The 12,257-nt window shown below is 49.3% G+C and overlaps 1 protein-coding gene across 3 annotated transcripts in view; it reads right to left on the reverse strand.

Annotated features, from left to right (window-relative positions):
- Nucleotides 1–10: 10 nt before the first annotated feature.
- Nucleotides 11–12,257, reverse strand: part of SORCS2 (sortilin related VPS10 domain containing receptor 2) — a 202,665-nt gene continuing 190,418 nt past the window's right edge. For all 3 annotated transcript variants that reach the window (XM_077310865.1, XM_077310866.1, XM_077310867.1), the window contains exons 27-28: nucleotides 3,776–3,855; nucleotides 11–3,264 (exon numbers count right to left, since the gene is read on the reverse strand). In XM_077310865.1, coding sequence (XP_077166980.1) covers nucleotides 3,241–3,264; nucleotides 3,776–3,855 — 104 coding nt within the window. In that variant the 3' untranslated portion in view covers nucleotides 11–3,240. The remainder of the gene's footprint in view (nucleotides 3,265–3,775; nucleotides 3,856–12,257) is intronic.

Here is a 12,257-nt window from a genome sequence, read left to right on the forward strand (position 1 = left end):
AGTCTGTTTATTTTAGGGGGGGGGGCATCATCTGGACATGGGATTGGGGTCACTGTGGGTGAACAGGCTGTTGAGAATTTCCTGCATGGGGTTGGACTAGATGACCCTAGAGATCCCTTCCAACTATAGGATTCTATGATTAAGACAGCTCCAGCTTCAACTCGAGGCAGGCCATTTCCTTCTGCAAAACAGGGAGGCAGGAGACTTTCTTGCATTCAAGCAAGTCCTCCTCAAGCAAGCCAAACAGAATGCACTGCTGAAAAGCCAATTCCTGTGTCCTAGAAAGAAAGCCGGACCCCCACTGACTGATTGCCAATGCCTGGAATCGTGCTTTGGCCTCCTTATTCAGATTCGCCCAGGGGAAAAAACAACCTTGTAACTTACACCACTCTCTTCCAGGTGAGGGGAGATGGTGTTAGGCTCCGCTTTGCCTAATATGAGAATAAGCCAGAGCCTCGCCGGCAGCTTCCCAGTGCTCTTCCATCAAAGTAGGAAAACCCTTGCTCTCCAAACACAACGGAGCATGACTTATTGGGCAAACCTAAGCCAAAAACCAACAACAAAACAAAAACACAATAATACTACAGAAACACCCACATAAAGATTACATGAGATAAATAATTGGATAGGAACTTCCCTCCACAGACGAGCCCCAACCTCTCCACCCTACCCTTCACTACCTTCTCTGGACAGGGGGAAGAGAGGGAGACCCAGACAAACGGAAATCTGCACTGCCCTCATGGGTCAGCCAAGGCCAGGGGTTCCGAACAGGCAAGGAAGTACCGAGAGGCTAGGAGAAGGCAGAACACGATGCATGCAGATCTCCTTCTCTCCCTGAAGAAACCAGGAAGTAGGGGACAGAGGCATGGAAGAGAATTCAAGGTGACAAGGGGTTACAAAAGGATCCACACAAAAAGTCTTGTGTCTTAAAAACTGGGGAAGAGCCAGAAAGCTTAAGAGCTCCACACGAGGACATGCTAAGCTCAAACAGTGCACAAGAACCAAACATCAAATGAAAACCTCCTGATTCCATTTCTGACTTGGTGAGAGGCTGATGTTTTTCCTCTTGGGGGATCCTCCGTAGTGTCCCTGATATCTGGGGAAAGGTTTTTATTTAGACAGAATTAGAAGTCAAGTTTTGGTGCGGTCCTGCCAGTCACCTGTCAGAATTAAATGAGCTAACAATGGAAAATCAGCTGACTGATCAGCACTTTGTCTTCAGGGCTCCCAACAATTTATTTCCCCCCTGAAAGCATTCAGAGTAAACATTACGCCCAGGAACGCTTCATTGGCCAAAGAAGTCGGATGGAAGAATGCAGAGTGATTATCATCCTGAAGCTGCGTGGGAATTAGGCCTGCCTTCCCTAGAGGGCAGGCGTGATCAAACTGTGGCTCTCCAGATGTCCATGGACTACAACTACCATCAGCCTCTGCCACCATAGCATAGCTAGCAGATGGACATCTGGAGAGCCCAACCAAGTGACAGGATTTCTAGGGTTCTGAAGCAAAGAAATGCCTTTAAAAAAAAAAAGAAAAGAAAAAGGGAATCACCTTGTTTCATCAAGTCCTTGGAAGACAGAATGCCCAGAATGTCTGTAGTCTCAGTCGCTGTTGCCCTGCATGCAGTTAGAACCCCAGGGAGAGATTGCGATGACCCAAGATGCATGCAGAGCCTTAGGTCTTCTGGACAGACAGAGATCCTGAGCAGGTGGCCAACCAAGTTCGCCAGGTATTTCCCAGAAGTACTGTCACCCACCTCTAGAGAGCCAGTCCTCGAAAGCATTGTGCTTGGCACGTTTCGCGAAATATGCTGTCGGGAAAACTGGAATGTGCTTTTAGCAATAAATATATTAGCTCCTTGGAGACATGATCTGATACTCACAATGCAGTAACACCCAACTGCTTCTTATTTAATACTTGGCTGGGTATTAGTGCTCTTTCTTCCTATCTCCAAAAAAAAAAAAAAACAACCACCAAGAAAAAGCAAAAGCACCAGGGTCCCTTGCCTACTTCTTTGCACAAAGCTTAACGTTTAGAAAGATGTGCAGAGCAGCCTCGAGGTTCTTCTCCTACACAGACCAATCCTGAACGTGCATGTCTCCTAAAGAGCTTTGACCGCAACAGGCAACTGCCCTGCCCCACAGAACGAGGGCCAGCTCAACGGCAGGCGGTGGAATGAGACGTGGGGCACCGTCAGGGACAAGAGTTTGTGAAAGTGCAATTGCTTAAATGGCGTTCATTCTCAAATTTAATTCACCGGATTGTCAAACACATCCAAGGCAGTGAGAGAGAGAGAGAGAGAGAGAGAGAGTTCCAAACACGCGGCTTTGACAGCACGATCCTGAGACAGGAATGCTTGTATCGCTATAAAAATAGAAAGTTTAAAAAGATACAAAAAAGGTTACAGAAATAAAAAAGTAATTACACTTGCTGTTTTGGAGACCAGAAGAAGGTAAGGCCGCCCAAGCTGTAGACTACATAATTATGTGGGTTGCAAACTACCAGGTGCCCTAGCGCTACTGCCTTAGAGAAGGGTGACCGGAGTCTGGGTGGGGAAGAACTGAGACAGAGCATAAAGCCAAGCTGGGGGCTCTTGGACACGGAAGCAGACACGTACAAGAAGCACTGATGCATTTCCCACCACTTCAGCATCACCTTGCGTAATGATAAGAAGCAGACGTCGTAACCTGGATTGACCCGGGATCAAAACGGTACAAACAGAGCAGGAAGCCTTTCTTCTGTCGGCATCAGCTCCAATTTCCTCCGTTGCACAATGGCAGGTGGCCCCCACAGTCAGCAGTTTCCACCCGATTTCTCTTCTGGCTGGCCAACCAACCACCTTGATGCCCAGTCTTCGTGGCTCAAGAACAAAAGCCTTCTTCTCGACACCACTGCAGTGAGCTAAGTGCTGTATGCCTTGGAGTACATGTAGATTGAGAACTAAAGGGGCAGAAATGGAACGTGATGGCAAGTGTGTCTAGGGCTACAGATCTGCTTATCTTAGTCTGAGGTGTAGAAAAAAAAAGTCATCAGCCATGAACACCTGGAATGCAATCTCCCTCTCTTCCACGAGACACACAGCTGCACCTGTCTTGGAGACAATGCAAGAATCTTCATTCCCACCCATAGTTACGTCTTCGGAGGGCAAAGGAGGGACCCAGTGGAAGAAGAGTCTTGTTTGTGTATTCAGTTGTGAACATCAGCTAACCAGGTAACTGTGCATCTCCTTGGAATGAATGCTCAGAACCACGCCTGCGAGATTGCCTAAGGAACGGGGGGGAGAGGTGGGAGAGGAGAAAACACTGAGGTTAGCGACGCACAGGTTTCAACACGAGCCCCCCGTTTCTTCCAGGAATAACTCCACCAGAATGAGATGGCGGCCTTGTTAAAATCAAATTGGATGAAAGTGGTACAGCTTAGGGATGCGAGCCTCAGCTCAGCTGCCCTGGCGATGGCTGAAGCCCGATGTGGCACGTAGGAGACCAGCACCACGATGCGGAGAGCAGGGGTGGTAGCAACGGTGGTGCATCAGGTGGTGGCCCTGCTCTCCATGCTGTGGCGCTGTCTTCCAATGCACCTCCTTGGGCTTCATTGATCGCCGAGGCAGCTGAGCCGAAGCGCACATCCCTAGCTGTTTGGAGTTGCAGCGTAAAAACGATCACCTTGGGTGACTTGTGGCGCATTCCTAGGACTCTGGGCAAGTGAGGTCATCAAGTGTTTTAAAGGGTGAGGGAGAAGAAAGGGGCCACAGGCTTCCTTCCAAGATGACACTGACCTGGGATTGGACACTGACAGCCATCAGCAATAAAGGAACTCTGTAGCTGGTCAAGTTTCCTCCTCTCCCAGAAGGAGCCACTGCAAGGTAATGGTGTGGAGGAGTTCCAAGGTGGGGGTGGCGTAAAGTAGACAACATAAAATATATAAAGAAACAAAAGAAGTGGATGGGTGAGACTGGAAACATGGCACTGTAAAAACTTCCAAAGTTATGAGAAAAGAGAACAGAAAACATTGAGCTTTTCTGGATTGTTATTTTCCTTGCTTATATGTTCCTGTTTCTTCAGGGGGGGCTGTTGCACATGTGTTTTGTGCCCTCTAGTGGTCGATTCAATTTTACACTGGTCAATGTCCAGGATATACCCCCGCAGATTTAAACTGCATTATTTTATGCCAGAAAAATACTGGTGTAGTATCAAAATCACCAGTAGAGGGAGCAAAACACATGCAAGACACGCCACAAACTCCCAAAGAAGCAAGAACTTACAGGGAAAGAAAACAAGAATGAGGAATATGTCTTTGTCACAATGTGCAGTCCAAGGGGAATAATTTTGTGCCTACCATCTCTCTCGTGGGTAAGAAAAGGGCACAGGCAAGAAACTTCTCAACACCTGAAAACCCATGAATTTCTCACAATGTATTTCAGATCCCAGTCAGAGAAAAGGAGCCCACCCATGAGGAAAATTTTTCTACAAAAAGAATGAATGGAATAGCCCAAATGTTTATGTACCTCAGAGGCCCAACTAGATGGACATGGGCCTCCCACAGCCAAGGACAAACAGGCTGCTCTCCAACAGCTGTAAGGCTAGTCCTCAGTCTTGGGGTAGAGTAGGGGAAGCCTAAACTGATGGTCTGGGACTCCCAAATTATCTCAAGCTTTGTGGATATGCCAGAAACCACAAGCAGAAGCCATTTTTCATTCAGCTAAAGATGTGACGGCCATGTTCTTAAGCTAACAGTGGCTTCATAGGATTCTGTCAAAACACCAGGATGTCTCTAACCTGGGCCTTATCTGCACTGGGCTTTTAAAGCTGGTTGGGTTCAGATACACAAAAGCCTTCTACACTTGATAACTGATTTCCAGTTGGGATCTTCCCCCTCATCTGCACAGGTGAGCATTGACCCTGGAGTCAAACTACTTATTCCCTGGCATATCCAAGAGTAGATTTCCCCTGCTCCATAAGAGAAATGCAAACCCATGGCACTCTATTGTGGGTGCAGATTGGCTGCTTTGTTTGGCTTTCCCCCTCCCCCCACTGCAGCCGTGCCTCCAGCACTGATGTTGTTCTGAGGTTTTTCCTGATTGATTGATTGTGTCTAAACTTCTGTGCTATGGAAGTATTTTTCTGCTTTTCCTGGCCCCTTAAGTAATGCATTAATCACTCCTATCAGAAGGAGGAAGGAAAGAAGGGAAGATGAACCTGTGGTTGTCTTCAGCTGCCATCACCCCAATCTGCTGCACATGTTTGGGTGGGGGAACACTTGCAAAAAGTACCGAATAGGGCCACAGGCAAGCAGCTCCACCATAGCCAAAACAGCTATAGTTCAAGGCTGGCTGTGGGTCTTTTTTCCCCACACAGGAGTTTTTATTTATTTTGATTTTGAACAGCTCATGTCTTTAAAATACACAATTCTTAAAACATATGATTTTCAAAAAAATTAAATAAAACTCCTCCTGCATGCAGAAAAAAGACCCAAAACCAGCCTTGAAATAAAGTTGTGGTTGCAAGGCAAATAGCTTACTAACTGAGCTATCTTGGCTCTGCTGGAGCCGGCTGCCTGTGGCCCTATTCAGAACATTCACTCACTTTTTGCAAGTGCTCCCCCCTCAAACATGTGCAGCAGATTGGGAGAAGGGTCGAAGTACCTCTCACAGTTGTTTTTTAAACTAAGAAATCCCAACGTAAAACATCCCCTTTGCTTTTTAAAAAAAGACCAGAAAGAGGGCAGCCCTGGGGAGCATTTCTCCCCCCCCCACACACACACACCATGAAGCACATGAAGGAATAAACAGCTCGTCTTTACTTCTGATATTAATGCTTATCAGTTCACTTAAGGGGGAAGCACCCGAAGTGAAAGGGGCTGCTCCTGCTGGAAAATAGCCAATCAACAGAGACCAATCAAACAAAGGGAGGGGGAAGGAGAAAGTCTTGGCAATCAGGTTTTTCCAGTTTCCAGGGAGAAGAGTCTATTTGGGTGCAGATTACAGCAGGTGGGCTAATGCTCTTTCCAGTCGGGGGAAATGATGGTTGTAGATCTCTGACAAGTTCGGAGTCTGATTCAAAATCAGCAGGACCGAGCCTGGAAAAAACATGTGTGTGCAGACTGAGCCCTGGATAAGCAGTGGAGACATCAAGCCTTTGAATGCTTTGATTAGCAAATGAAGGGGCAATATTATCAGGGAAGGAAATGTGAGATGGACTAGCTTATGCTGGGAAGTTGATCTTAAGTTTCTGTTCAGCTTTTTTATATTAAGATAAAAATCATAAGCGATACAAGACAGGCAATTCCATTCCTCCTGGCATCTCTAAGCTTCACCATTTCCTCTCTGGACCTGCTGCTCAGACTCCATTTCCAATTCAAAACCATTCCTTGATATCTTCTGAAGGCAGCGTAAAATGTCCTTGTTTTGACTGATGTCCAACAGGAAAGATTAAGATATAGATATATATATTCCACACACAGGGCTAAAAGTGAATTCTAGGAAATTATTTTAAGTACTTCCAGGAAATGAATTCTGTTTCTATCTGCCTCATACTGCTTCGTAACTTATTGATTTTAAGCAGATTACTAAAATATAGGATAAACGTGACGCTGTTTGAACGGCTGCATAAAATTTCACAGCTAAAAGAAGGCCCAGAGAAGTCTCAAAGTGGCTTAAAACTGCCTTCTCTTCCTCTCTCCACAGCAGATACTCTGTAAGGCAGGATAGTCTTAGAGAGCTCTGACAGGTCTGCTTTGTGAGAACAGCTTCTAACAGGACTGACTAGTCCAAGGTCACCCAGCTGGCTGCATGTGGAGGAGGAATGGGAAATCAAACCACTTCTCCAGATTATAGGCCACTGCTCTTCACCACTACACCAAGGAGATAGGTCTGCTATTACCTTCTAATAAAAGAGGAAATGTTTCATATGATCTGTATTTTGGAGCAAAGGAAGACTAAAACAATTTTTAGGCTCAGAAAATTAAAGGTCACATGATACAGGGTCTCTGTATTACTTGCACCACAGTCCCATAGTCTGGTGTTTTAATACATTTCCCTTGCAAAACCCAAGATCAGGGATAGTCAAACTGTGGCCCTCCAGATGTCCATGGACTACAATTCCCAGAAGCCCCTGCCAGCAGGGGCTTCTGGGAATTGTAGTCCATGGACATCTGGAGGGCCGCAGTTTGACTACCCCTGCCCAAGATAGTCAGGCATTAAGGTGTGCTGACATAAAGGGATGCCTATAGCGAGGGACACTAAAATATGAGCGGTAATTTGGAAGCTAAAGTGCATTATCCGACGCGTGCTGAATGAGCCAGCCAGGTGGGAAAATTATTATTATTATTATTATTATTTTGATTTATTTCCCGCCACTCCCAAATGGCTCGTGGCGAGTTACAGTGTCTTAAAACCCCATTAAACTCCTATGAAAAGACTTAAAAATGTCACAGCATGGCGGCACAATAATAAGATCCCCTTCCTATCCCCCTTCCTAAAAAAGGGGGGGGTGGAGGAGAAGGAGGTCAACGATGTTCAAGAAGAAGCCCGGGGGAGAGCAGTCGATGTACCCCAGCAGCCCCAGCCTCAACCGTAGACCTGGTGGAAGAGCTCTGTCTTGCAGGCCCTGTGGAACGTTAAAAGGTCCCGCAGGGCCTGCAGCTGTCCCGGGAGCTCGTTCCACCAGGTGGGGGCCAGGACCAAAAAGGCCCTAGCCCTGGTCGAGGCCAGGCGTGCTTCCCTAGGGCCGGAAACGACCAGAAGATTCTCACTCACAGAGCGTAGAGCCCTGCGGGGGGCATTGGGCGCTAGGCGGTCCCTCAGGTATGTAAAGCCTTAAAGGTTAGAACTTTGAACCGGATCCAGACAGCAATTGGTAACCAGTGCAGCTGCCTCAGCACAGGCTGGATGTGGGCCCTCCAAGGTGTGCCAGTAAGGACCCGAGCAGGTGCATTTTGTACTAGCTGGAGTAGAGTGAGTTACAGAAATCTAATCTGGAGGTGACCATTGCATGGATCACAGTGGCCAGGTGTTCGGGGGACAGGTAGGGCGCTAGTAGCCGAGCTTGGCGAAGATGGAAAAATGCCATGCCTTTCCTGACCTGCGCCTCCATAGTCAGGGAGGCATCAATGGTCACACCCAAGTTTCTGGCCTGGGACGCAATGGTAAGATGCGCCCCTGCCAGGGTGGGTAGGCGTGCTTCCTGTTCCCGCCCCCTACTTCCCAGCCACAGGACCTCCGTCTTGGAGGGGTTGAGTTTCAGGTGACTCTGCTCAAACCATTCTGTCACCGCTTCCAAACATCTGGCGAATGGTTCTGGGGGAGAGTCTGGGTGGCCGTCCATGAGGAGATAGAGCTGGGTGTCGTCAGCGTACTGATGGCAACCCAACCCAAAACTCCGTACCAGCTGGGCCAGAGGGCGCATAAAGATGTTGAATAGTGTGGGGGAGAGAACCACGCCCTGTGGGACCCCACAAGGGAGTCCATAAGGGTGCGAGAGCTCATCCCCCACCGCAACCCTCTGGGTCCGGTTCTGGAAGAAAGAGCGTATCCAGCGCAAGGCTGTACCCCGTATCCCCATACCGGCGAGGCGGTGGCCCAATATCTCATGGTCCACGGTGTCGAAAGCAGCCGACAGATCCAGAAGGACCAGCACGGCTGACCCGCCTCTATCCAGCTGGTGACGGAGATCATCCAGCAGGACGACCAACACCGTCTCCACCCCGTGGCCAGGGTGGAAGCCAGACTGATATGGATCGAGTGCCGAAGTTTCATCCAAGAAAGCTAGGAGCTGGTCCGCCGCAGCCCTTTCCACCACCTTGCCCAGGAACGCTAGGTGCGACACCGGGCAGTAGTTGGCAGGGTCCTGCGGGTCCAGCATTGATTTTTTCAGGAGAGGGCGAACCACCGCCTCCTTCAGCCGCTCGGGGGATTCCGTGAAACTCAGGGAAAGGTTGATAATATCCCTGAGCTGGCCTCCTATCCCCTCTCCGCTCCCCTTGAGAAGCCAAGAGGGACAGGGATCAAGGGGGCAGGTGGTCGCCCTGACCGACCCCAGCAACTTGTCCACTTCGGAAGAAGAGAGCCGCCTGAAGCCATCAAACCTCGCTGCCAAAGATGGCCAACAGGTCTCCAGTTCATTTACTGTATTATTTGTGACAGGAAGGTCACGGCAAAGCGACGAGACTTTATCCGCAAAAAAGCTCGCTAATGCCTCGCAGCCAAGTGCCAATTGACTAATATTTTGGCGCCCCTGAAGGGCGGTGAGGGATCTAACTACCCTGAATAATTGGGCCGGGCGAGAGCTTGCGGACGCGATTTCCGTGGCGAAGAACTCTCGCTTTGCCACTTTCACCGCCCTCTCATAAGCCCTCATAAGTGTGCGATAAGATGTTCTTGCAGCTTCGTCACGAGTCTTCCGCCACACTCCCTCCAGTCGTCTCACTTCCCTTTTCTTCTCCTGGAGCACCCCCGTGTACCAGGGGGCCCATTGGAGTCGAGGGCAGAGGGGACGCTTAGGGGCAATCTCATCTATAGTGGCTGTCAGACGGGACTGCCAGTCCTCCACTAAGGCCGCCAGTGAGTCGCCAGGAGGCATCGGGTCCCGCAGAGCATTCCGGAAACCAATACCAACAGAGTAAGACAAACAGGTGGTGCTCTACAGGTGGCGTTATTATTGAGGCTGTCGATAGTCATTTAGCTCAACAATGGAAAACGTGGGGTGGTATCACCAAGTGACCCAGTGGAAGAAGGATGACGGGATGAATGGGTAGATGACAAGGAGGCACCATTTCAAATGGGTCACCGTGTTGGTCTGAAGTAGCACAATAAAATCAGAGTCCAGCAGCACCTTTAAGACCAACAAAGATTTATTCAAGGCGTGAGCTTTCGAGTGCAAGCACCCTTCCTCAGACTAACAGTGCTTGCACTCAAAAGCTCACACCTTGAATAAATCTTTGTTGGTCTTAAAAGTGCTGCTGGACTCTGATTTTAAGGAGGCATCAAAACAGCTGGGACATGGAACAGGGATCAAGGAAAGCAGAAAATGTTACTATTAGGTGGCTTCTGAAAAGAGCTCTTTCTCTCCCCCTCTCTCTTGTTGAGGATTCAGAGACATTGGGTGTTTTGGAGGGTCTCAATGAATCCCTGGATCATTTATTTCCAGGGGCAATCCAATGAGCCAGAAAGTCAGAGAAAGCAGGAACTGGATTTCAGCTTGGAGATAGCCATGGGCCTTACCTGCCAAGGGGGGAGGAGAGACCCCTGTTATAAAATATGCTCCGTGGTACGGCATGCATAGAACATGACATTTAACCTGACTGGGGAAGAGCTTGGGGTATCTTCCCGGAGGGCAGAAGCCCTTTACCTGGATTGAGGAAGGTATCCACCAAAGTTTGCAGGAAGGTTTAAGGACATTGGAACTTACTAGACATGACAGCTATGTTCCACCTATGTAGTCTAGCTTAATCTTTAGTAATTAAAGCTGCTTTTCTGTTTGAAAAAGCAGGACTGGGATTCAAATCTTACCCACATACATAGGCTTCTCATACAAGTTAAGAACATGCTTGTGGATTTGGGGGGGGGGGAGTAACTGGAAAACTCTGCCCTTTGAACTTGCTCAGAGGCAACCTTACCAGGGTTATGTGATAGGCTTTGTCACTTGCCATGGTGGCACAAAGAGAAACATGTGTTTACATTCAGGCAAACACATAACACACATGTGTGAACACACAGACCCATAGAAGGTTTGTGACTTGTGTGAATGGGACAGTTCAGGAAAAGTCAAGAAACAGATCAATTGACACCAAGTAAAAAAATCATAGCTCTGTGGATCCTTTCTAGTAGCAGAGGTGCTTTCTTGACTCCTGTCCAAGTATCCCATACAACAGTGGTCCCCAAACCACGGGCCGCGAAGGCCTTGGCGCCAGGCCGCGGCTCCTTCTTCCCTCCCCCCCCAAGCGAGAAGCTCGCCAGGCCGCAAGCAAATCGGCCGCCAAAGCTGCCGATTAGCTCGCGGCCCGGCAAGCTTCTTGTTTTGGGAGGGGAAGGAAGAGAAGCTTGCCGAGCCGCAAGCTAATCAGCCGCTTTAGCGGCCGATTTGCTGGCGGCCCGGACGGGCCGGGAGGGGGAGCCGTGGCCGCCGGCATGGCGGCGGCGCAAATGCGCATGCGCGGCAGTCCGCGCATGCATGTTTGCACTGGGGCTGCCGCGCGTGCGCGGGCCCCCGGGCCACCCTCTCCTCTCACTCCGGAGCGGCGGTCCGCAGCGCGCAAGTGCTTGCGGACCACTGCCATACAATATTTGCCCTGCTAACTGGAGCTGGTAACCAGCAGGAGGGGGGAAGAGTTGTTGCCACCATGATGTGACGTCATTTTGGGGGAAAACCCGGAAGTGACAGGCCTGCCATTGTGCCAGGGGTAATTTCTAAATTTATTTTTCTTTCCCAGGCTGACAGAGCAGCAGCTGTGGTTGTGGTGGGAGGTACCCCTCCCCAGCAGGAGACCGGGCCACCCTCTGTGTCGGGCCAGTGACGTCAGACTCCGGTGAGCTTCTAGAGCCCTGGGAGATTTTTTAGGGCGGGTGTGGAATTTCCAGATGGCTCCCTGCCTGCCGTTTTTCTTCGGCCACCAGCCTATACAAACATTATAGCTGACTGTTTACATCTGTTCCACATCTTGCAGTTTAGATGCTTATACTACATGTCCTAGAACTCAGAAGCAGGCAAGCTGACTGAAGCATGGCCAGAGAAAACAGAAGTAATGATGACGGTCATTGCACAGGACTTCGGGGCAGGAGGAGCCTGGGAAATCCCCGTTCTGAATGTCTTTCTTCGTTAACAGCCAATCACGGCCTTTCCAGCAGCAGCCACCACAGTGGCCAATTCTGCTTTGGCCTCCGACTAATTTTTAGAGGATAGTGAGGTGATAGGCAGCTCATTCAGTTTGGACCCTTCTTGCTCTCATTGTGGTGGATCCTTGGGAAAAGTTGTCACCAGGGTTGTGAGTGGCGGTGTCCAAATTGGCCGTTTCAGGCCGCCGCAGCCAGCGCCGCACCACGGTGCTGGCTGTGTTGTCCTGGAACAGCCAATTCGGACACCGTCGCATACAAACATTATAGCTGACTATTTACATTGTTGTCCACTTCTAAGAACTGTCTGTATTACCTTTTTTAAAGAGCTTTCAGCTCAGTTAAGCAACATGGGAATTTGGCCTTCAGGATTTTCCCCATGGCTCTTCCACTTTCTCTAGCCTGCTCATCTCCCTGCGTTCAGCAACTGAAA

Source organism: Paroedura picta, chromosome 14, assembly GCF_049243985.1.
Source record: "Paroedura picta isolate Pp20150507F chromosome 14, Ppicta_v3.0, whole genome shotgun sequence".
Classification (NCBI taxonomy): Eukaryota; Metazoa; Chordata; class Lepidosauria; order Squamata; family Gekkonidae; genus Paroedura; species Paroedura picta.